The 24,535-nt window shown below is 43.7% G+C and overlaps 1 protein-coding gene and 2 long non-coding RNA genes across 3 annotated transcripts in view; 1 reads left to right on the top strand and 2 right to left on the bottom strand.

The window, feature by feature from the left end:
* Positions 1-422: 422 nt before the first annotated feature.
* On the bottom strand, positions 423-8,132 carry LOC106007484. Its single transcript, XR_001182237.2, has 3 exons — positions 8,016-8,132; positions 4,785-5,000; positions 423-2,922 (listed from the first exon to the last, which is right to left on the bottom strand). It is a non-coding gene; the product is annotated as an uncharacterized LOC106007484 (long non-coding RNA).
* A 41-nt stretch (positions 8,133-8,173) lies between these two features.
* On the top strand, positions 8,174-23,085 carry LOC106007483. The gene is made up of 4 exons (XR_006601978.1): positions 8,174-8,325; positions 10,232-10,385; positions 16,572-16,652; positions 22,968-23,085. It is a non-coding gene; the product is annotated as an uncharacterized LOC106007483 (long non-coding RNA).
* GDA (guanine deaminase) overlaps positions 17,585-24,535 on the bottom strand; it is a 75,632-nt gene continuing 68,681 nt past the window's right edge. Inside the window, exons 12-14 of the mRNA XM_004769209.3 lie at positions 23,022-23,152; positions 22,619-22,646; positions 17,585-21,529 (exon numbers count right to left, since the gene is read on the bottom strand). Of these exons, the coding sequence (XP_004769266.1) occupies positions 21,459-21,529; positions 22,619-22,646; positions 23,022-23,152 (230 nt within the window). The 3' untranslated portion in view covers positions 17,585-21,458. The remainder of the gene's footprint in view (positions 21,530-22,618; positions 22,647-23,021; positions 23,153-24,535) is intronic.

The raw sequence follows: 24,535 nt of genomic DNA, 5'->3' as shown, positions 1-24,535 counted from the left end.
AACTTCTATGTATGTATTTAATATATATGGTGCCAAGTGTGAAGACAGCTTTGTCCCACAGGCCTCTAGCAATCATCCGAGCACTGGAAAGGAGTTGCTCTCCCCAACCTAGTGCAGAGCCCCCTGGAACCTTCCTCTTGGACTGTCTTTCCAGCACCCTCTAAGGATGAAGCTTAACATGGTGCCAGAAAAAGGAAGAACATTTAAAGGGACCGGGTCACTTTTTCATAGATAAGGTAACAAACCATGAATTTGAAATGAAGAGGTGATAAATTGAAAACTGCTGGGGCGCCTGGGTGGCTCAGTCATTTAAGCACTCTTGCTTTCAGCTCAGGCCATGATCTCAGGGTCATGGGATGGGGATGGGGCCCCGGGTCAGGCTCTACATTCTGTGTGGAGTCTGCTTGTACCTCTCCCTCTGATCCTCCCCCAGCTCATGCTCTTACTCTTTCTATAATAAATAAGTTAAAATCTTTTTTAAAAATTAGTAACTGCCATAACACTGTACATAATGCTCCAACCATTTAAGTCTAACTATTGGACTAGGAAAAAAAAAAAATCCCTAAGTTGAGTGCTTTAAAATAACCATTGTATGATTTCCTCTCATGGGTCCATGGATTCCTGGGGCCAGCTGGGCCATTCTCGCACTCCACATTATGATCTCTGGGGCTGTGGTCTTCTGGAGGCTCAGCTGGGCTAGAAGAGCCAAGGTAGTTTGCGTCCGTATGTTACATCACCCAGAGATGACTGGACGGCCAGACTCAGTTGAGATGCTGGAAAAGCTGAGTCTCTGTCTCCATACAACCTCAGACCTTTTTCATCTCCACGTGCCTTCTCCATACGGTCACTCCACATGGTCTCTTTAATAGGTCTTTTTAGCCAGACTTCTTACATTGTGGTCTGAGAATGGAAAGAGCTTTGGGACATAGCCTTGAGCTCCCTATCAGTCCCCAGGCTTAAAGGAGGTTGAATATTCATTGCTGGAGATTTTAAAGAAGGGATTCACGTATCAGCCAGCTGGCCAGACTGAATGCCCTTCCAAAGCTGAGATTCAAGATTTCTAAGACTTGACATTCTTCATCGGACTATGACAACACCAACGTCCCAATTTCCCTGCTAATGATTTCACTGGACTGTCTAATCCTGGCAGAGGACATGGTGCCTGCTATTTGGTAATTGGTTTGCATAAGCTAGAGTAAGCCGTATTTGACTCATGCATGTATCTGCAGAAACTGAAAATAATTGACCAAACCACAAGCAGTGTTGTTGAATTTCATATTTGGTGAATATGTAAGACAGTTTGCATTGCATTCTCACTTCTTAAGCCACATTTAACATACCCATGGAAATTTGTCATTGTGAAGTATTTCCACATGCATGATTCCTTTCTGATGGACACATCTTTGCCTTTTATCTTCTAAGAACTGAGGTGACTGAATTGAGCAAGCCTCATTTGAGATTTTCTAACTTTGTTTCATGTTCTCCCTTGTGAAACTGTCTTCACTAAGGATGGTGAGTAAATGACATCTATTTGCATTGAAAATACGGTTTTCTTTATGTCTGGTCTATTATCGAGTCTGGGTTTGACCTAAGAGATTATTCAGTGTTTGCAAAGGAAAAGAATATGTCCAGCTTGCTGCTAGAAAAATACTCTCCCATATTTTACTGTATTGTTTCAGTCTTTTATGAAAATTGTGCAATTGTGTCCTGCGGGGTGTCAATGTAAAATTAATTTGGTCTTTTTCTCTCTCTGCATCTTGACTTTTTGGTGGGAGACCCTGGTTGTTGCCCAGAGCAGTTTATTCAAGCTTTGGCCACTAGGTGGTGAATTCGGTAAACATTATATCCACCTCCTGGGACAGCTTGCAATCTCTCTCACCTCTTGTTCTCAAAATGCCCATTTTCCATCTTGGGCCAGAGGGCCAGTTTCATTTCACTATGAAATAATTATATTTATCTTAGCATTTAAGCCACAGAAAACCATAATTTCTTTCAACCCGATACATCCCCTTCAAATTCATCTATGTGATCATAGAATGAAATTGAGCTGCTTAAAATGAGTTCCTCATCAGTGGAGGTATGCAAGCAAAGGCAGGAGAGCCATCTGGTGAAGACAAGTTGGAAACACGATGACACTTTATCTCTGAATACTTTTAAGTGTATTTTCAGGTCATGATCCGGAGGGCCAGATCATCTCCACCACATTGTAAGGCCTATTGTGTAATGGAACCTGGACTGAATCCTGACAGAAGAACCAAGAGGCACTGGGAGACTTTGGAGGTTTATTTAATATGGGGGGGGGGGTAGGGTGGTGGTGGTGGTGGTAGGGGGTTGAGAGGAGGTTGTTCTCCAAAGTTCTGAGCCCTGAGCACAAGCAGGGAGGGTACTTTATACCCTTCTACTTCCACCTACTTGGTGATTTTGGTGCATGTGGGAAACGGAATAGGAAAGAAGAACCCAGAAGGGCTCTGAGACAGGGACTGGAATTCACGTGCTGGTTTGGCCGGCCATCTTAAGAGTACAGTTTTTTCCTTATCATTCCTCTTCAATGCTCCCTTTAAACACCTAGTTTAGAGGGCCATCATTATCATCTACTATGGGCTGATAGCCCTGCAAGGCTAGTATCTGGGCAGCAGCTTGTCTGGTACCAGTGCTTTCTGTGAACTTAGCAATCCACCTTAAGGTTCCCAAGGTTGCCCAATAAGCAATACCAAGTTTCTGGGAGAAAGTCCAGTCAGAAGGGGCAGCGGCGTAAAGTCCAACTCCTGAGGTGAGGGATATCGCACCGAAGATTGCCAGAGACCATAGCAAACAGATGTCCATCTGTCGATGGGTCTCACCGAAGGTCAGCTGGGGCGGGTCCTTGGGTTTGGTTGGGCTTTCCACTGGTGTAATTCGTCCAACTGGTGACCCTTCTTTACTCTAGAGTGGGGGACCCAATGGTTGACACCTGAGACCTTGAGGGCAGTAGGCGTGGTCAGAACAACAGTGTAGGGACCTGTCCACTGTGGTTTTGGGTTTTGGTTTCTAAACTTCTCAGGAGATGCGCCTTAGAGTTTTCCCCAGGGTTTGTAGTTGTTGGGACACTTCTAAGCTTCCAATCTGTTCGAGATCTCCTCTAAGCCTGCTTATCATGGGCGGTGGCCTGCATGGAGCCTTTTAAATCCCATTGACTAGAATAAACAGTATCAGTGACCTCCAACAGTCATGCTGTACAGAAGTATGACGTTCAGGTCCAGCCATAAGGGTAGCTGGGTTTCAAGTCTGACAGGTTTTAGGTATTACTTCAGGTGTATCTGCAAGCATAGCCTGGTATTTAATAAGCCAGCCTCCATCATCCATGATGGCCTTTGGTTTCTAAGACAAACCTGGACCTCATGTGAAGTCATTATACTCAGGGACTGTCCCACAGTGAGCTTTGAGCATCCTTTTACCAGAAGCACTGTTGTAGAGCTTAGCTAAAGCCTTTGCTTGCAATTGTACCTTAATAGAAGTGGCTTCTAGGATAAATATGACTAAAAAATTTAATACCATTAAGAAGACCTCTTTGAGGTTAAAGCGATGATCTAATTACAAAGGATCACTGGCGAGTGGGAGAAAACTTATCTCAGGAGATAAGGGCATCCCCAAGTGCATCATCCAATCCAACCACAGAGAAAGTGGGGCCATCCATTATCTCTACAAGTCTGTAGTTAACCCTATGGAGTGGGGCATGCTCTGGCTTTTAGGGAATGGTTTCATCATTCCAAACACACAGAATTGCTCAAAATGCTAGTTGAGTTATACAGTTGTTGGGGAATTAATCCCATTTTCCAGTTGTTTAAATAATTATGTGCTCATGGGATTCTGTTATTATCCCCACAGAATAACAAGCAAGAAGATTGTCTAAATGAGCTATTGTGCAACTTCCCTGAAGTTTACCTCAAGTTGTCTAGCTCAGGTAAACAACAAACATTTGAAGAATCAAATCTAGGGGCACCTGGGTGGCTCAATGGGTTAAGCCTCTGCCTTTGGCTCAGGTGATCCTGGGATCCTGGGTCCTGGGATCCAGGGTCCCAGGACCCTGGGATCAAGCCCCACACTGGGCTCTGTTCAGTGGGGAGCCTGCTTCTCCCCCACCCCTGCTCTCTCTGCCTGCCTCTCTGCCTACTTATAATCTCTCTGTCAAATAAATAAATAAAATCTTTAAAAAATAAAGAAAGAATCAAATCTAGAATTTAACATCCACAAAGGTGGGTTATTTAAAGGTAATTTTTCTAAGATAACCCTCATTTCCAGAGATAGCCAAATTAGGACTTATTTATTTGAAAAACAAGTCCAGGGACACCTTGGTGGCTCAGTGGATTAAGCCTCTGCCTTTGGCTCAGGTCATATCTCGGGATCCTGGGATCAAGTCCCACATCGGGCTGTCTGCTTGGCAGGGAGCCTGCTTCCTCCCTCTCTCTCTCTACCTACTTGTGATCTCTGTCAAATAAATAAATAAAATCTTCTTTTAAAAAATGAAAAACAAGTCCAGTTTTAACAAAATTGACCTAATTATTTACATAAGCTCAGCAAGAATAGTGAGTGATCATATAGATCTTTTAGAATCTGCTTTGCTAGAACTTTTATAAGGATCTCTAGGTTAAACTTTTAGTAGCCTCTCCAAGGCAGAAACCAGGCCAAGTACTTGCCATCAGACATGCCTGCAATACCTGTAAGATTTGGGCAGATTCCTCTTCACAAGGTCCCCCAAAGTATCCTGAGGTTCCTGCACCCGCCAGGAAGTGACATTCTTTACTTACCTGGTGAGGCTGCTGGGAGCTCTGTAAGCAAGGTATCAGGCCAGCATTTCCAAGGGGCTTTACGGCTCCAAGCTTCAGAACACTGTTTCATAAAACTGTTCATATAGCTGTCCATTCCTTGAAGCTGTTTGGTCCTATCTGAGTCTATGATGTCTCTCTCAAATATAACATTCCAGTCAAAGCCTTGGTAAAATAACCAGTGTTTCCAATGGTGTCCTGTTACATGGAGAACAGATTCTTAATGAACTTATGCAAATGACTAGGACTGCCATGGAAGAAGGACTACTTACCAAGACTTTTGAGTTTCAGAGAGTTCAGGTAGAAAAGCTGAATGCTTTAATTTGCTTGCAAATGATTATTTTATCATGTTTCTGTAAGTCATAGAAATCTTAAGTTTCCTTAACCAGGAAGAGCGAACATTAAAGAACCAGCAGTGTTTTTCGAACAAGGATCACAAAACTACAATTGCCTTTTTAGTTCATTCAGTCCCCATCACTGATTCTTGTTCAGTCTGAATGCAGCTTTTACTTAGTTCTAGAAGTTCTTTATTCATTTCAGTTCTGATCTTAAAGATACTGGGTAACTGCATTGTCCTAAAAGTCCTTTATATTAACCTCCTTGAAAGATGAAATTCATTTTGCAAGACATTAAGAACAATTATAAATGACAAAAAACTCAGAAATGAACATTGTTAATGATCTGACAGGGGATTCCATTCGGATACAATTGACAAGGAAACTCAGTTATTCTGTGATACGTAACACTCAACAGCCAGAACCAGGAGGTTATAAACTAACCAAGCAAGCCTAATTAGTCGACAAGACTTTTTTCAGGATTTAAATCTTGGGAAAGTTTGTTAAAACCTTAGAAAGTTTTAAAGCACCTAAAAAAGATTAGGGATGTGAAAGACCTAATAAACTTTAAAGACAGAGAAACCGGTTTTTCTAGGCAGGCAGAGAGAAAACAACTACTTGCATTTTCTTACCAAGAGCAGACCAACAATTGGAGAATACTTTCTTTTTGAACTGAGAGAAAGCAAACTTTCAATCTTATCCCAGTGCACTTTAAAATCCATTCATTTCAAGCTTGGTCCGTCCTGACTACATCTAAAATTCCATTCCAAAGTTTTCCCTCCATAAACCCTCTACAACTTTCCTTTGCATTCAGATTTTGTCCCAAACCATTTGTTTCCAAACAAACATCTCATTTAGGACAAAATTACCTTCTTTTACCTTCATCAAAAATACATTCCCATTCCTCATTTTTCTTACATATCTCCTACTTTTCCATGTACAGAGTTGGTTCCCTTCTTTCCTATCAGTCTTAGCAGAATTTTACACTCTAACTTAGAGACCTTTATCTCCAGTGAAGACTAAGGAGTAACCAACTATAAATTGTTACACCAGAATTCTTTAGATGGCAAATCTGTGAATTGGTTAGGCACAAAACATGTTTACCAACAGATTTAAATATCCTTAGTTTCTTTTTTCTTTTAAGATTTTATTTGACAGAGACAGCCAGTCAGAGAGGGAACAGGGGGAGTGGGAGAGAGAGAAGCAGGCCTCTCGCTGAGCAGGGAGCCTGCTACGGGGTTCGATCCCAGGACCCCAGGATCATGACCTGAGCTGAAGGCAGACGCTTAACGACTGAGCCACCAAGGTACCCCCAATATCCTTAGTTTCTTTGCAGTAGGAATTCAAATCACAAATCTATGTCCAGTAATTAATGATTTAGCACTTTATCCTATTTGGGAAAGACCTAAATGTCCAATGAATTCAATTCCCATTTATCCTCCAAGCAAGACTTTAAAGTTTCAGTTTACCAAAGACTTTGAAAGCTATTTCAATTACCCAAGAAAACTTCAAGACCACTTACCACCAGGGTAGTCATCCTTTTGCTAACAAATTCCAACAGAGATAACACGAGGTTATTTGACCTTCAGAAACATTTGACAGGATAAGTTTCACATTTACTGCTGATAACTGCAAAGACACGTCTATCTTAATTAAACCGACAAACCTGCACACTGAATTATGTTCTACCTGGATCCTCCCCACGATCAGTTTTCACCTGAGACAGGTGGGGAAATCTGGAGTGGGTGGTGTCAAGTCCAGGGGGCGCTCTTCTCACTCCTAGACGGTGAAGGGAGGAACCGTGTTGCCTGAGGCATGGAGGATGGTTCTTCCCTTCACCGTCTAGGAACTGATGAGCTCCTGAACCGGGAACCCTTCCTCTGCCCTCTGGCAGCACCTCGTCTCTTCTGCCTCCCCATGCCCCGTCTCCCAGTTCTGCACCACCCTGGATGCGGCCTGCATTACTTTGGTCCTTCCTACTAGCACAGAATTGGACCCATGGGGGCAGAGTATGGGCTACCTGAAGCCAGGATTCAATACATGGGAATTGGTCAGGGTGTCTGGGAGTCCCAACCATAATTCTGTAAAGGGGGGGAGGGTCTCCGGGCACCCTCAGAGGACCAGTCAACCCCAAAGGTGGCCAGTTCACATAATAGGTGATATAATATTCCATAATATAATATTCCAGTTCACATAATATGCCCAATTCTCCAGGACACGTTTTGATCCCATAGTCTCCTGAGAAAGCCTTCTTAAAATGTTCGAGCATACAGTCTAAGACTGTAGGTTTTAAAGAGCTTCCACCCATGGTGAGCAGGGGCCCTCTCGTCAACCCTGTGCCGTTGGCGCAGACAAGACAAAGGCTGGGCGCCTCTCCAAAGGACAGGCCAGTCAGATGCCCGCCGGTCCGCCCTCCCAGAGGACACATGGGTGCCTCCTACCGTTAGCAAGTCCGTAAAAACTCTAGACTGGAGCCCCAGGGGCTCGCCTTAGACCTTATGAGATCACCACTGAAACAAGTTAGGGCCCACTCGGACTCCTTAGGCTTCTGGGGACCCTAAAGGTGTCCGCCCGGGGAACCACAGAGTCAGTCCGCCTGACAAGCCAGGTCAAACTGCACATTCGTTCCCGCATTCACTCCAGGAGTTATTACAGCTCCTCCCGCCCTGGGAGGCCCTGACCTGTGGCATTCCTTTTGGAAATTCCTTCCTGTCCCCCTTTTGGGAGGGGGGGGAGGTTCTTGACCTGAGGGACCTCCGCCCTCCCTGGGAGGCACTACCTGCGACACCTCTAAGAGGTCTCTGGGAAGCAGTCAGTTTCCCCCTCCACCCTGACGGGTGGGGGCATCGCTGACTGGTCCTGGGGTCCCAGGCCTTACCAGAATCCAATGTGGAGACCAAGTCCTCAGAAGCCAGGCCTCCTTTGAGTCCGGGTGGGAACAGCGGGGCGGGTCTGGTCGCTGGCGACCAGACGGGAGACTGCCGGAAATCAGCCCCGACGCACCTACTCCTTTACGACGCTCGTTGCGTCACCACACGGCCGTGGCCCCAAAGCAGTGGCAACCCTGGGCTAGTGCAGTTGGGTTACCTGCTCAGGGAGCCGAGTGTTATGCAACCTGGACTGGATCCTGGAGGAAGAAGCAAATGGCCCTCAGAGACCTTGGAGGATGGGAGGTTTACTTAACACCGGTGGGTTCAGAGAAGGCTGCTCTCCCGAGGTCTGAGCCCCGAGCGCAAGCAGGGAGGGAGATTTCTGCCCTTCTACTTCTGCATACTTGGTGCTTGTGGCCCACGTGGGGGAAATGGGGTGGGAAAGAAGAACCTGGAAGGGCTTTGAGGCCTGAATTCCCGTGCTGGTTGGTCAGCCGTCTCCGAGAACCCCTTTTTCCCCTTGATCAGTTGTAGCTACCGATGCTTTTAAATAATTGAGAACAACCTAACAAGGGAAATTTACTGACGTTCTAATTTTAGTGCTGCAGAGACGGAGTTGAGTAGTTGTGACAGAGACTTCTGAGCGGCTCTCCTTGCTGGCTCACAGAGCCCCAAATGCCTACTCTCTGGCCCTTCCGAAAGACAGTTTGCAGACCCCTGACCTAATCTGCAGACATTATTCAGAGTTTGCCAGTTATCCCACCAGCATCCTTTACCAGGCCTTGAATCCAACCCTGTTATTTAATTTTGGGGGCCTCAGCCTCTGTTGTGAAAGTAAGACAATGATGGTCCCTTCCCGTTCGGTTCCTGTGAAGATTGAGTTGGCTTCAGGATGAATCAGTTGGACAGTGTGTGGTATAAAATAAGGATGCCTCTCATTACATCAACCTTAGTTTACTTCTCATCTTTTAAAGAAAAGAGAAGAAGTCGGGGAATTCTGTTCCTATTCACAGAATGGGGGGTGCACCCTGTTGGGGTGTCCTCCCTCTGGGGTATTTGTGTCACCCCTCCAAGGACTGCAGAGTCCTGTATGACTCACATGTCCCCTCCTCCTAGAAGCTAAGAGACATTCTCTCCTGTCCAGTGTGTAGCTGAGAAGCCCGCAGGACATGGCAGCTATTTAAATGCAAAGGATTAATTTCACAGGTGGGAAGTGCAAACGTAAAGAATTTCATCCGGTAGCCAAACCAGCGGACGGTCTGTGTTTCACCTCACCAGAGAAGAATCCTAACTCTAACTTGTGTGACGGTCAGAATGGCAGAAGATGGACCCCCATGCCTGCCTCAAAGCGATGGAGTGTTATTAAGCGAGGATACAGGGAAAGCTCTCAGGAGTGAGAAGGGGTCCCAACTGGTTGCTGTTGGGGACTCTTCATGGGCACTCTTACTGAGAACTGGCCCAGAAACATGTGGCCCTTAAATTCCCATGGTATGGGTTGTTTTGTTTTGTTTTGAATAAGGATTCATGAATGGTTAACTTCTCCGTTGAGGCCTGGTCATTTTTTGTTTTCTGTGGTCACAAGTGTGATTATTAGGAAAACACTTGAACCCTAGCAGTTGGGACAGGGTTGTCTGTCTTTTCCTCCTCGTCTTTGTTTTTGTTCTGTCTTGGCATCTGCATACCTGAAATACCTTCTGAGCCTCCTGAGGGACCTCTTACCTCTCTGTCCACACCTGAACCCTTTTCCAGCTCAAGTTCAGCTGCATTTGCGGGGGCGATAACAAAGAATGACAATGCTGCATTTAATGGCATATAAGTCTTTATGTAAGAGTTGTAGGATTCCAAAAAAAAAAGAGGAAAAAGGGTGTAGAGGATTTAATACAATAAATCTTTTGGGACCTGCAACAAGGAAGCACATACAGATCTTTTGGGAGTCTTTTTTTTTTTTTTTTTAGATTTTATTTATTTATTTGTGAGAGAGGGAGAGCGTGCGCGTGCATGCACGCATAAGGAGGGGGACCAGAGGCAGAGGGAGAAGCAGACTCCCCACTGAGCAAGCAGCCCAACACAGGGCTCAGTCCCAGGACCCCAGGATCATGACCTGAGCTGAAGGCAGATGCTCAACCGACTGAGCCACCCAGGTGCTCCCTTGGGGGTCTTAATTGGGGCCAAAAAAAAAAAAATTACCAGAGATCCAACACAGCTTCTCTTCTCTGCTTCTCAGCACAGGCCCGCCCTGGGGTCCTATTTTTCTCTGCTGGCTGAATCTGCTTACACATCTGGCACACCCACGGGTTGTAAGAGCCAAGCCCAGAGGGAAACACACCCTCGGCCTCTGACTACAACTGTCATTAAGGATTCTGCCGTATAACCCAGTGGTAAGTTTATTTGGGTCCTGAATTCTAATTCCAGGAAAACAGCATTGGGTTGGCCTAGGTTGGATCAAGTACAAGGACTAATAATCTGTGATGGTGGGGGATGGGGTGTCCTAGGAAGGCATCCTGTGTGTAGAAATGACCCTAACCCTTTTAGGATAGACTGTTCAGCATTGGCTGCCTGCTCTCAAGAGAGCACATGCCTTTTTTTCCCCCCACAAATGAAACCCTTTTTGACTGCATAAAATTTGAGATGTTTAAACAGCAAAGAATATCCTTAACAGGATAATTAGGGCTAAAAAAGCATCACAAAAGGAACAAGTACTTGCAAAATATCAACTCCTCCAAAGTAACATGAATTTAGGATAAAACTAATAAAAATATTCCTATGTTTAGCTGGGAGTGTGGTTATTTGAGGGTTTTTTGGCATTGTATTTAAAACATTGATATAAATATTTAGTAACTTCTTAGGTTTCTGATAAAAACTCACAGCATATACACATTATCTTTATTGTTTTAAACATCTTCATCCAGTCAGGTCAAACCTCTCTCAATTTGGGGTTAGTGTAGTGGACTTTTTATTTCAATCAAAATAAAGTACTTATACTATCTTAGAGGAGACAGAATTGAAGTGGAAATAATGTAGTCATAAGAATTATAATAAAACCATCTATATTGGGGGTGTTGTTACTTTAAGAGAGAGAGGGAGTTTTGGCGGGGAGGGACAGATGGAGAGAGAGGATCCCAAGCAGACTCCATGCCCCAGTGTGGAACCTGGTATAGGGCCGATCCCATGACCCCGAGATATGACCTGAGCCAAAATCAAGAGTTGGACACCTAACCTACTGAGCCACCCAGGCGTCCCTAAAACTATCTTTATTTGTAAAACACTGCCTTTGGCAATAAGAACAAATGTAACACTAATTAAATAACTTCAGTCAAACTTGAAAAGAGAGGAATCAGAGTTATTCCTAAAGAGATATTCAGGTGCAATCAGGTGATTGCAGATGTTCAGTGGACTTTTTATTTCACCTGTTGCAATCTGACCAAACAGATGACCACAGGTGACCCAGATCCTGGCCTCAATGCTTCCTTGGGGACCTGATGATCCAGGAGATTCTCTGACACGGGGCCCCTGCCCTTGGCTGCATGCAGAATCGCAGGGAGTCATGAGAGAAAGAGTTGGAATCTAAACTCAGCTTCAGCCAGTTTGTGTCTTTTTGGACCATGTTCTTTGCTAGGTCATTGAGCTTTTAAATCTCATGGACAGAGCTGCCCACCAACCATCTCTGCCGGCAGGACGTGGTTCTTTCCAGTCTTTTCTCCGAGACTTCTGCCATCTGCCAGTAGGGGGCGCACTTCTGAGGGCAGTGGCTGATGTTTTCACAGTTTCTCCTCTCTCCAGCGGTTACTCCCTCCTCAACTGGTTTTCTGTCAAGTTGTGTTACATTCTTGAGGCAGTTGAGGCAGTATTTCAAGGCTTAGCGGAAGCACTTGAATCTCACTTCCGAGGTGTGAATGTTTACCCTGTAAACATACTTGCCCAGACTGCTGACTTTTTCTTTGATTTCTGGACTCCTTATTCCATTGGCTTTCTTCACGTAATTCTTCAATATGTCCTTGTTTTTCTCTTTCAAGTCTTTTCAGTTAACAGCATCAATGAGTTTCTTCACATCAACTTCTGCTTCACAGACCAAGTGATTTATTCTGTCTATTGTCAAGTTGCCATCATGTAATGTTTTCTGGAAAGAACAGGCAAACTTACCATCTTCAGTGCAGTTTTGAGTATTTGACCAGTGCTCGCCCCATACCCCCTTGCTTCCTCCTCAGACATTTGTTTCTGCCCCTGCAGTTCCTGCACCGCCCCTTCTCGGAGCTTTCCTACTTGGGAAAGTTTTGGGCTTCCCTGAAAATGAGTGTTTTCAGCCAGAGCATCCATCATCTCCCTCAAAAGTTGTTCTATGTTCTTCTGAGTTGCTCCTAAAATGTTGTTGCCATCAGCCACTAGGGGGCGATGGGATTTTGATGCATTTTCAAGTGGTTTTGTCTGTCCTTGAAGTCAGGCTTTTCTGTTCTTTTTGGACAAGGTCTACCCTGTCCTCCGGAGAAGATGCTACCTGTTGGGATATTCACTGACTGCTGCTGGACTCGGCGTGGGTGATTCAGAGGACTGGCCTCCTCCCGGCTGCCTCTGTGGCTCCAGCAGGCTCTCGTGGAGTTTTTAGTATCCTTCAAACTGAGCAGAGAATCTCTTACTAGCTTTTTTCTCGCCTTAAGGTGGGTTGGTTCTTTTTGGGAACAAAAATCACGGCAGCTTAGACCAGAGTCTGAGAGAGACCCAAGGACACTCAGGCCTGACCCAAGCATTTCTCCACCGGGGCACTGAGCACCACCCCAGGGCTGGCTGGGGAGATGGCACATGGCCTTGGTCAGGCCCTCCATGACTCCAAAGGGACCACAGCTCTGTTTCTGGTTGCCAGTATCCTGTGGGCCACCACTGACCCACGTAGGTGCCTGGCGGACAGAAGAGGCCATCAGGGGGCTGGAGGTCAGGCTCTGTTAGAGCGTGCTCTCTGATGTACGCCTGCTTCCTGCACAAACAGAAAGTGATCTTCTTTGTCCACTGCCATTTGCACTCGTGGAAAACACTGATTGCTTCCAGAGGAGTCCAGCCGTGAGCTCCGAGCACTCCAGACCTGACCTAAAGTTGTGGGACGCTGGGGAGGTCAAATCAGTGCCATGTCATTACCCATTCTCCACCCAGGAGAAGGGCAGTGCATAATGACAGGGCACACAGCAGTAGAGACTCCTGGCCCCACACCCAGGGGTGAGGCTCACTCTCCTGAGTTCAAGTTTCCTTTGGCAGCAAGGATGCCTGACCCTGTCTCCCAAGGTCACAGGGGTCTCCCTCCCCGGGAAGCTTCCCACCCGGTTTTTTGGTCAGTCCAGCTGGGTAGGGGCAGAGCCCTGAAAGGCCTCAACAAAGGTATTAACTCACAGCCCTGGATTTCAGTGTCAGAACAGCTGTGTGTTAACAGCTGTTGAATCTTCAGTGGGACCAGTGTTCTCCTTTACATCCGTGGATTTCTCGATCAGGGGTGCTCCACTGGGAACTTGAGCCAGGCCACTTTCATCATGTGACTGTACCATCTTTAGCCCTGACTCCCAAGGTCGTCCCCCAATTTTCCTCCACTCTGTGAAGTCCCTTTGGGAGAGGGAACAGGTTCTTGTTTTGGCTACACTTGCTGCCATTTACTTCTTTAAGCAGCATCTGACTCTCCTGGTATCCCACCTAGGACTCTGCCAGGAGCGACTTGTCCCGAGTTCCTTTATTGGAGCAGAGCTAGAGAACCCTGAGTGGAGCTGGTCTGGGGTCCCGGAGGGTTCAGGCCCCAGGGGGCCCCTATGGATGTGGAGGTTCAGGCCCCAGGGGGCCCCTATGGATGTGGAGGAGAGAGAGCCTCTGAGCAGGCTTGGGCTGTGGACATGGCCAGATTGCTTGTGAAGTGATTGTTTCTTTGTTTATCCTTCAGTCCTTTCTTTAAGAAGAAAGTTTATAACCTGTTCCCGAAGAATTCAGCCATATGAGGGGCAAAGAGATTAGAGGGATGTTAGTCTCGGCTCTTTGATTTGCAAGTGGCAGAAACAAAGCTGGCAGAAGCATGAGCCCCCGGAGGACAATGAGGTAGCCCACAAAATGGTAGAGCATTGAGAGCCCCAGCAGCCCTGGGGCCTCTGGTTAGGTCAGGCAGCACAGGAGCTCCTCGGTCTCCAGCCCCAGAGTCAGGAGCAGGCATCTGGATGATTCTGGGCAGCGTTCATCCTCTCAGGTTTCTCCTTGTGGAAGGAACATGGCCGCTGGCCTCTCTCTCCCCACCCACTGGGGTGCAGGTCTGTCTGTACTGTGAGCTCATCACACATCTGCCTAGTGAACAGGTCAAGGACCCTTGTTGCACACAAGGCTCCTAGTTCTGGACTCACTGGCTGACATGTCTTCTCTCTTCACACCTCTGATCCCATCTGGTCCTTGTCTTCACCGGGATGGCCCTTGTCACTACAGCGGCTTTCTGTCCTCACCAAGGTACTTGTTCGTAATAGAGTTTGGAGGCTCTAGTCCAGACCCACTGAATCAGAGTTTCTAGGATGAAGGGCCTGGAAACCTTCACCCCTGGTGACCTTTATGGTCAATGGATTAGTCCACCTCAACCTTATCTTACTTTTTTTAGAGGCCAAGCTCATGGTGACGGCTGTTGCTAATGTCACATGCTCCTTTGGGAATACCGTTTGGAGAATCTTCACATAGAAAAGTTCCTGTTCTTCACAGCTCAGACACTGCTTCCTCTGTGACACCTTCACCACTAGACTTTGCCCTCTGTTTTCCCTGCCCACCAGATACCCAACACGCCCTAGCTTGCCCCTCTGAGCACTCCATACCTCTGTCACTGACTTCTCCAGATCTCTCACTTACCATCCCAGGCTGAGTTCCTCAGAGGTGGATGTTGTTTTTAACCCTCAGCACTGGGCCATGTGCCCGGTATGTGGTGTGTATTTACTAAAACATCACTTGAATGAACATGGTCTAAAAGGTACCAACTTCATGATCAGCAAATTAAACATTCCTTGATAGGCTGTTATTTATGCTTCCTACAGATATGGATTTCTGTCTTTTTTAAAAGAAGCAACTCATTAATCTTCAGTATTCAGTTTTACCAACACATGAAAGGCCTAGGAGAACAGCTACATACATTTCAGGGCAATTTGACTTATTATCTGCAATTTCTGTTAGAAGCCATCATGCCATGAGACATGGCCTATAGTACCACAAACTAATGAAGTCTTGCACATATATGTTGATTTCTCTCTCATTATATCTGTGCAGTAATTTTATAAGGAACATGAGAATTTTGTACAAGTTATACATAGTGGGTTCTTTTCCCCCTATAGGTTATAATAAAGATCCCATTTGCGAGAGAGGGCACAGTTGTCCTGGGCATTAAAAAAAAAAAAAGGAAAAAAGTGTCCCCGAGCTGAACACAACAACAAACACAAACCCCCCAAACCCCACAGCTTGTCTTTCACACCCATATGCCTGAGTCATCACTGTGTGGTTTTACTTGGATACAGACATTCAAGACATGTTCATGATGCTGGAGGGTTGGTGGTGCTTACATAGATTAATCCAGAATATGTAATTGGCCAAGCCTGATTCATCTGTCACAGCTCTGCCTGGAGAAAAATGTACATGAATTTTGAAAGAAGTGTGCGCACTGCTTTTTCTGAGCCTCTGAAATTCTCCTTTGAAATAGCAAAATTCTCTCATTTCCTTATCTATGGGTTTGGTTTCCGTGACTCAGTAGAGATTTCAAAGTGCTTTCCAAGTACAAAGCCGTCCCTCGATTTGTTCTCAAGTTCAGGTGGCAAAGCAATCAACTTTTGCAGGAAAACAAAAAACAAAAAAACAAAAACCACCACCAAAGCAGCTTAAAGCCTCTCAAACGCTTCAGGAAGCAAATTGAGCCATTACAACACAAGAGTCAAACTCTTCCTTGAATTACTCACGTACGCACTGTGGCTTTGTTGGACAGAAGTAAAACACAAGTCTGATTTGGAGACCGTCCCAAATTAGAACAGAAATTAATTTCACAGTGAAGCTGTAAGTTTCAGTCTTCAAGCAGATATGAGAACCTTTTTTTTTTTTTTTTCAAAGATTTTATTTACTTATTTGACAGAGTTCACAAGTAGGTAGAGAGGCAGGCATGGGGCGGGGGGGTGGGGAGCAGGCTCCCTGCCGAGCAGAGAGCCCGATGCGGGGCTCGATCCCAGGACCCTGAGATCATGACTTGAGCCGAAGGCAGAGGCTTAAACCATTGAGTCACCCAGTGCCCCTGTGAGAACCTTTTATCATCAAACTGAATGATAAATCTTTCCAGGGACTTTATTTCTTGTATGTTGGATTTTTCTGCTATGACTTTGAGCTCTCTTTCTACAAGAGAAGAGCAAATGTTTGCTGACTTCCCTGTAAGGAAGGGCAGAGTCCAGGCAATCGAGGAGGGCTCAAGGGGCCTCCAAAACCCCATGTCAGCTGTTCATATTTTCTTGATCACTTTTTATGTTTAGGTAAAAATGGTTTTTTTCTGAGTTTCCTTGGAAAGATTGCCCACTAAAGGTTTTCCCATATTTTTTTTTTAGCAACCTCTCTTCCCACCCCAAAATGCAGACTCAACCAACGTAGAAGCATGGGAAAAACCCAAGAAGTATGATGGATCTAAGGTAATTTTACAGTGATGGTGGAGGTAGGCTTGATCGTTAAGAGGGGATGAGTCTGAATTCGTGAAAAAGTTGATTTATACTCTAAAAGAATGTTCTATCACTTTTTAAAGAACAGAATACTTTCCTTAACTCCTTTAATTTTTTTCTCTTATCCCATTTTAAAGCAAGATTAATTAAAAAAAAAAAACACAAAACCTGCTCTTATTGGTGGCAATACTTAAGGATCCTTTTCCTCTAAATGCATGTGGTCCTGAAAACACCCTAGTACAGGTCCTATTTTGCTACTGACAAGTATTTTTGTATCTAAACCTTACTTTATTTAAATGACTAATTTAATACCATGCAATAATTTGCACATGCCTGTTGATTAACTATTAACAGAACTCTTTGCTCAGTTACAAATTAGGTGTACTTTTTTTTTTAGATTACTCACCTGAGAATTCTGAGTATTTTTTTTTAGATTTTATTTATTTATTTGATAGTGAAAGAGAGAGCACAAGCATGGGGAGCGGTAGGCAGGCAGGCAGAGGGAGAGAGAAACAGAATCCTGCTGGGCCTGATGTGGGGCTCCATCTCAGGACCCCGGGATCATGACCTGAGCTGAAAGCGGATGCTTAACCAACTGAGCCACCCAGATGCTCCTGTGTGAACCAATTCTTGACGTTAATGTGCATTTCTTACTCTGTTGTGACTTTAGAAAATAAGAAATTTAACTATGCTGAAATCAAAAGTAACAGCAATCTAAATGGCTGACATTCTATAGCTTAATTTTTAGAAGTTATGTATGTTGTCTATCATAAAATGGAAGATACACATTGGCCCACAGCTACATATTCTATTCTATTTTTAAAAACTCATGTTAAAAGGAGAAACACATTGCAAGATTAATCTCCCTCTGTCAGAGCGATAGAACTCACAACAACAAAAAAATGTAAACACAAAATCTCATTTATTTTTGTCTGAAGCACAAAGGAGCTCACTCAGCACATGAACAGGGAAGCAAATCACACAAATACTGAGTAAAAATGTTCTCATGAATACACACATACATGTCCTTAAGAGCAGCAGTCCGGAGTTCGACATATAATGTCAGGTGGTTTGTGATAGAGAATGCTTTCTGACAGGCTCCTGAACAGGAAATAAACGGGCAACTCAGTGCCCCATGGTGTCTGTTCCTCGTGGACGCTGAAAGCTGTCTTAGAATTTACATGAGTTCCGACAACAAACAATAAATAAAACTTGTAATTGAAAAAAAAAATTTACATGCGTTCCATCACTGGTCTCCCAAGTTTTGCATTTCGGTAAATTTGGACTAGATTTACAGACTAACCCCTCAGCTCTCAATCTCTCACCTTTGGGACTGTGGGCGGGGAAGGGAGAGGCTGGTTGTGAAAATACGCATGGGATCCAATGCTAGGGCTTTCCAGTAGTGTCTGTTCGTCTGTGTACTTCTTTACACACTTTCTTTATAGAGACTGAAAAGGGTCAGGGCCCAAAATCATACTGAAAGGGGCTGGGTAGATCTGAGGTTGCAAATATCTCTTCTAAGACTCACCAAAAACCCCAGAAAAACAAAAAACTTAAAAATTTGTAACAGTCCGTTTAATTTGAGAATTATTTCAAGACATTGCCATGACACATTTCTTAGTCTACCTTTTAAAAATTCAGAATGCTCCTTTTAGACATGTGAATGTGTCCAGCAGCATCAACAACCTTAAAAAATGGACAACAATGAAAAGATGTCCACTAGGGTACAAAAGAGTGGAGGTCTAGATATCTTCCATGTACGCCCAAGGTAGACCTGATACAATAGGCCTTCCAGCTTGCCTTGAAAGCTTTCCATATGTCTGGTTCTGAGGTGAGAAGCTTAAAAATAGGAAGAGTCTGGAAGGGAATAAAGGTTCAGAATACATTGCTGGATCTCACATCCACTGTGTTACCTCTGTAGTTGCCAACAGGGACACTCCAGGGCTCAAGATCAGCTAAGCGTAACAGGAAAGTTTCCAATCACTTTCCTCCCTTTACTATGCAGAATTCTCAGGGCAGTGAAAAAGAGATTCTGTGGGGTTCAGTGCTCACAATAGTAACTTAGAAAGACTTCCTCCTGGCATGAAGGGAGCTAGGTCCAAGATATTCTCTTGCATTCTAGCACCTTCGACAATGAAATCAGAGAAAGAACCAAAGAAGGGAGCAGATTCTTAGTCTCAGGGTACGATTACCAGGACAACCTCTCAGTCCTAATCCCATGTTTCATTCCCTTTTGGAAATTCAATTCACCTTACCCGATCAGCCCCCTTTTCTGTTCTCTTGTAGAAAATATCTTTCAGACGCAGGCCTGTCAGCACTATTAACTCAGTTTTTACCTGTTAAAGTGTATTCCATTAACAAACGCCATGAAACCCGACTCCACCAGTACAGAGCGAGGGGAGGGGACTGCTAAGGAGCCTTCATTCTTTCTTTCCTGTCAGGGAGCAAAATATTCGACCATAAAGTGACAAATAGGGTTGGCTTGAAAAACTGCTTCTCCACAATTCAGTAAGTCAAGCCACATGAGGCCAAGCTAACATTTCAAGGTGTAGAGCCTGTGACCACATGTACGGCCAAAGACTGCCATATTGCACAAAGCCTACGCCACATTCAGGACCACTGCGCTGAGAGCCACGAAAACACAGAAGTTCTAAGAGATGCAGGGAGAGCGAACTACACGTAAACATTTCAACACATCCTATTTTTACCAGAAAAGATAGTCAGGTCTTAAGATACTCCTGGGGCTAAATGGAATGTTTGACAGACTGGTTGTAGATGGCCACTTTTCTTGCTGCTGAGGTCACACCTGTTTATATACAGAATCCTTCTTCGAAGTGAAAACTGATGCTGGACATCGACACGTACTTCCTTAAGGAAGGTACAAGTGTAGGATCTTGCAAAGGCTGGTAATGTAGTTGCTGCCTATGAGAGGATTTTACACATCTGATCTAAATTCTTCAGTCCACTCCTGTGGGTTAGACACCAGGGAGCCATGTTCTTTTGGCCACTGGAAGCTAAATTTACGGAGTCACTTAATATCCCACAACACAAACTGCTTGTGTGTCTTAAATAAGATCAAGTTGTGTGTCAGCTGTATTCAAATAAGAGAAATTCTTTAAAAAATGAAAATAAGACCAAAATTGTGTTCCATCATTAGATGTTGTGTGTACACAATCAAATCTAAAAGTGTTTCCACCGGGAAAAACAGACTGCTGATTTAGTACAACTAATTGAGGATCAAATTTATAGTACAAGAGGGGGAATTTTGTTCTTAGGTCTGTAAGAACCTAATATAATATAGATATATCCTATTATATTCTCTACTCTAAGGTAAATTATAAGGAGTTACACTTGAGTCCTAGGTGTGAGTGTGAAGATACAGTAAGAAAATCTATTCCTTTTCCGTGTTGGTTCATAGTATTTGAAATTAAATGAGAAAACTGTAGTATTTAAATGACGTTCACATCAATACTTCTTCAGAGTTTATTAAAAAATTTGCTTTTAATTATAGGTTATGGAAAAGTACACTGTACTGGGAAGCATAAAAATACTCTTTGTTTTGTGTAATGTTCCTAGATGTCTAGTGTAGGTGAGTCCTATTACTATAAACCTTAAGTGGGGCATGTACTTTCATTATCCTAAAATTTGAATGTCCCCAAAATTATGAGGAATTAAAAAGGCAACAGGATAAAATGGAAAAATCCAGTGCTTTCAGTAAGCAGGGTTTAAAGATTTTTAATAATGTATTTAACTGAGTTTGTCTTTCATTTTAAATTCTACCAGATTGAGATCTAAGGGTGAAATATTCAGCAACCATGGCATACCTCTTGGGGAGACCCCATCATTGCGATGAAACCATTCCTTTTAGTACTGGTAGCTCCTTACTGCCCAGCACGTGACCCAGTTTATGAAGACTCCAGTCTACACAACAGTGGAGTATGGAGTTTGTTTCTTTTCTAATAACACTGAAGCAATAATAGCATCACACATTTATACATTAAGGTGATTTTAAAGTACACAAAAATACCACTATTTGTACCCTGTAGTTATATGAATAATATTCCTAAGAGTCTTTAAATCTTTAACACCCTACCTCTGTCAAACACTCTGCAGCACAGAACTATATGAAGAAAGCATGTGGCATTCAATTTCTGACATTTCATCCCCAAAGAAGGCAAAGCACAACAATAACACGTCTCTGAAATGCAAATTCCATTAAGTGCAAATTTCCAGAACACAAGATCAATCTAGAAACACATTTTAAAATTCAACAAGTTCTCCTCTGAAATTAATATGCTCAGTACATAATTTTTAATCATAATCTGAAGTGATTTTCCAATGCATGTTCGTAGTCTAATTTTTTCTCCCTCATAAAAATATATTTACTAGTTCATTTTCCATTTTCTGATTTTTCACATTTATTAGCTCAACATATCTGGCCTTACAGGAATACCTTTTCTCTCCACATTTCCAAATACGAGATCGATTTGACTTAAATCTCACAATAAGAACCCCACCAGGAATAATATTCCCTTATATTTGAGCTTAAAGTAAATCCAAACAGCTCAAAAGGGAGAGATTCTGAATCCTCCCAACCGGAGGGCTGGGAATTAGCACGACCCCCTTCAAACGATTCGTCAAGTGAGTACTGTAACTAGACACAGAAAGAGAGAGTCATCCCAAGAACAAGATACTATTTTTGGACTTTCTAACTCGGCCTGGGCACCAGGGAGATGCAGAACCACGTGATCCCAGGAGAATTCGTAGAGGCCGAGGGTCTTACACTGAGCTTGAAAAGGGGACCACCTGTTTTCCGCCCACATAAACCTCCTCAATATTTCGGTCATCTCCTGAAAGAAAAATGAAGAAATCATTCATAAAGTGTTTTTATGTCAATACGTATTTTTTTTTTTAAAGATTTACTGATTTGAGACAGAGAGAGAGTGTGTGAGTGTGGGGGGAGGAGAAGGGCAGAGAATGGAGAGAAGCAGACGCCCCACTGAGTGTGGAGCCCGACCTGGGGCTCAGTGCCATGACCAACCAGAGATCATGACCTGAGCTGGAACCAAAAGTCCCACGCCCAACGGACTGAGCCACCCAGGCGCTCCTATGTCAGTAGGTGTTTTAATTGCCACAGGGAGGGATTTAAAAACAAATACCTCTTCTGAGAGGGAAAATACAAAAAGCTACATATTTTTCCTCTCGGACTGTTCATAATCTGGACAAGGGGACATGACCAAGACACGGGGTTCCATCGAACTGGAGGATTAGGGTCTGAATTCTGCACCGAAGGCAGAAATCACAGAAAGTTGGGTTCACTTTCTGCGGGCAGCCCTGTCAGCTGGAGTGGTTTGCACTTCCAGCCCTGACAGTAAAGGAAATGCTTATCTTTACAGGCCAGAATCATCCTCCGCATGGGGAGACAGAGGGCCTCCAGGAACAGAGCTCTAGAAACGGCACCTCCATCTCTCTTCTCAAGTTCACCCAGTACTCAGAGCTCCCCAGACCAAGGGGGGGCAAAGTAGAATCTTCCATACTATTTATTTCTCTCAGTGAACAGAATCAAATGTGAGAACACGTTAAAACAAAATAAAACAAAACACACACACACCAAACATGGGTGGTGGGACTCCACCACAAACTTACCACAAATAGAACATGGTAGGAAGGACTGGGCGGGTGTTCAGAGTGAATGGGGAGGAAGGGACCCAACGGCCTCTTCCCTGAACCTGCCGTTCTTTAGCTTTGGATTTATCTTTCAGAGGAACACGGGCATTTCAGATAATGCCCTGAAATGGGCTTGATGCTGAGGAATTGTTAAAATAATAAAGGAAATGGTCATGCATAGAGTTTAACCTATGGGGCCACACATGCAGGGGGCCATCCCCAAGAAAGACCAGGAAAGATTTTATTTAGCACAGAGACATATATCCACCTACCTAGGTAGAGGAACTTCTGGATTACAGCCTAAAATGAAAAATGAAGTAATAATAAGAAAAAATATTCTGTGCATTTAGAAGAGTAAATTCACAGTCAACAGGGATTGATAAAACGCAGACATACAAATTTATTTCTCAGAGGCAAAATCTACTTGCGTTAATGAAAAAGAAATGGACTTCTTGTAGTCAAATAGATTCAAATATATAAATATATTCAAAATACAAGTTTTTGTTAGTACCATCATTCTTATTATTACATTGGCAAATTGAAAAGGATCTACTTTCCCTTTTAAGATTCCCCTGTATTCCCTTAAAATGTTTCCATTTCTAATTTTTTTTTTTCCTCCAGGGAAGATATGTTGACTACTTCATGAAAAAGATGCCTTTTGACGAAATTACTTACTTCAGATGTATCACCAGCCAGATCCCCGGAAAATAAGTCAATGGGAGAGTCAGATGCTTTGGGGTTGATCAGGAGGGCATCGAATTCCTTCCCCACTTCAAAGTTTCCAATCTCTTTATCCAGCCCCAGGGCTACAGAGTGGAATAAATTAGTAAACAGTCAGTATTTGGAGCCCTCAGATGGTGAAAATGTCCCCATCTGTCCTTGCAAACTATCACTAGAAAAAAGCTATCTTAATGGGAAGCAGAGAAGCTCTCATTCTAAGAAATCCTGAAACATTGACACACAGGAAGCAGAAGAAGCATGTGGAAAGCAAAATCTGAGAATAAAAACAGGTCCCCTCATCACCACGATCTCTAATTCAGATGGTGTCTGTCTGTTTCAGCTCTATTAGTGCCCTTCACAGTCCAGCTGGCCTATGATTTCCATTCATCCCTCTAAGAAACATGACGATTGACATAATGTCTTCTTCTCCCCTCCTGTTCTCCCCCCACACACTCCAACTCTTGCCCTTTTTGTTCTGTGAAACAGCTGACGGGATCTATTTTCATGGCAGTGAAATGAACCTCAAATAAGTATCCTTTTGCATCTTCGTCAACGCAGGCCTGTCCATCCTAAGTTCCTTAGTTTAAATCCACTGAATGGGGAAAATTGACTTCTGAAAGTAAGTATGTCCTCCTAACTCAAGAGTGCCAGTGCTTTAGAAAGCAGACCAATTTCTCGGTAACCTCAAGGACTTTCTGCTTGCCAGGGAAGAATGGTTTTCTAAAATAGGTCAGTACTGTTTATTGACTTGATCCGTCTTGTAACGAGAATTCATGTTCCATGAATATCGGATGTCAAGGAGGAACATCTGTCATATTTATGATTTAGTTTCAGAAGATGGGAGTAGTTGGCTTTCCGAGTCAATAAAGATATTAACTCTAAAGCTCCTTAAAGCCTGTAATCTGAGTGCACGCTGAGCTACGAAGAGGAAGCAAGGCCAGCTGGAGGGCACCATTGTTTATTTGAATTTTTGCATGTGTTGGCTGAATTCTGTCCCATCAAGATAGAGTCGATGTGAAAATATTGGATCAGGTACCTCCATTAGACACAATCTGGTACATTCTCTTTCCCTGTATGGATATCCAGCAGATTTTTTGGCAGTTCCCTAAGCACTGATTAAGAAACCCTACTTGTTCTTAAAAGATTGTTTAAAGGGTAACTCTTTTATTCTCAGAAAAAGAACAAGATTTTATAGCTAAAGAACTCTTATAGGCAGACAGGGGTGCAAAAGTAATTAGAAAATGTTAAAGGCAGTTAGGTGACTCCTACTAACTGTGTAGGAAGGACCGAATGTAGTAGAAAAATCATTGGATATTCTCTCCTCCTTTGCCAATTACAATCTTTTTGCCTTTGATAAAGAAGCTTAACAAAATAGAAGTTTTTAATGACTGTATTCAACATAAAATTGTTGTGTGTTTAATAGGTCAGATGACCAGCTTCATTTGCCAGAGTTTTGATGGTACATATAC

This window comes from Mustela putorius, unplaced genomic scaffold, assembly GCF_011764305.1.
Source record: "Mustela putorius furo isolate JIRA1106 unplaced genomic scaffold, ASM1176430v1.1 tig00003854_pilon_pilon_pilon, whole genome shotgun sequence".
Classification (NCBI taxonomy): domain Eukaryota; kingdom Metazoa; phylum Chordata; class Mammalia; order Carnivora; family Mustelidae; genus Mustela; species Mustela putorius.
The sequence above is the reverse complement of the archived record's forward strand: the minus strand, read 5'-3'. Positions and strand labels throughout refer to the sequence as shown.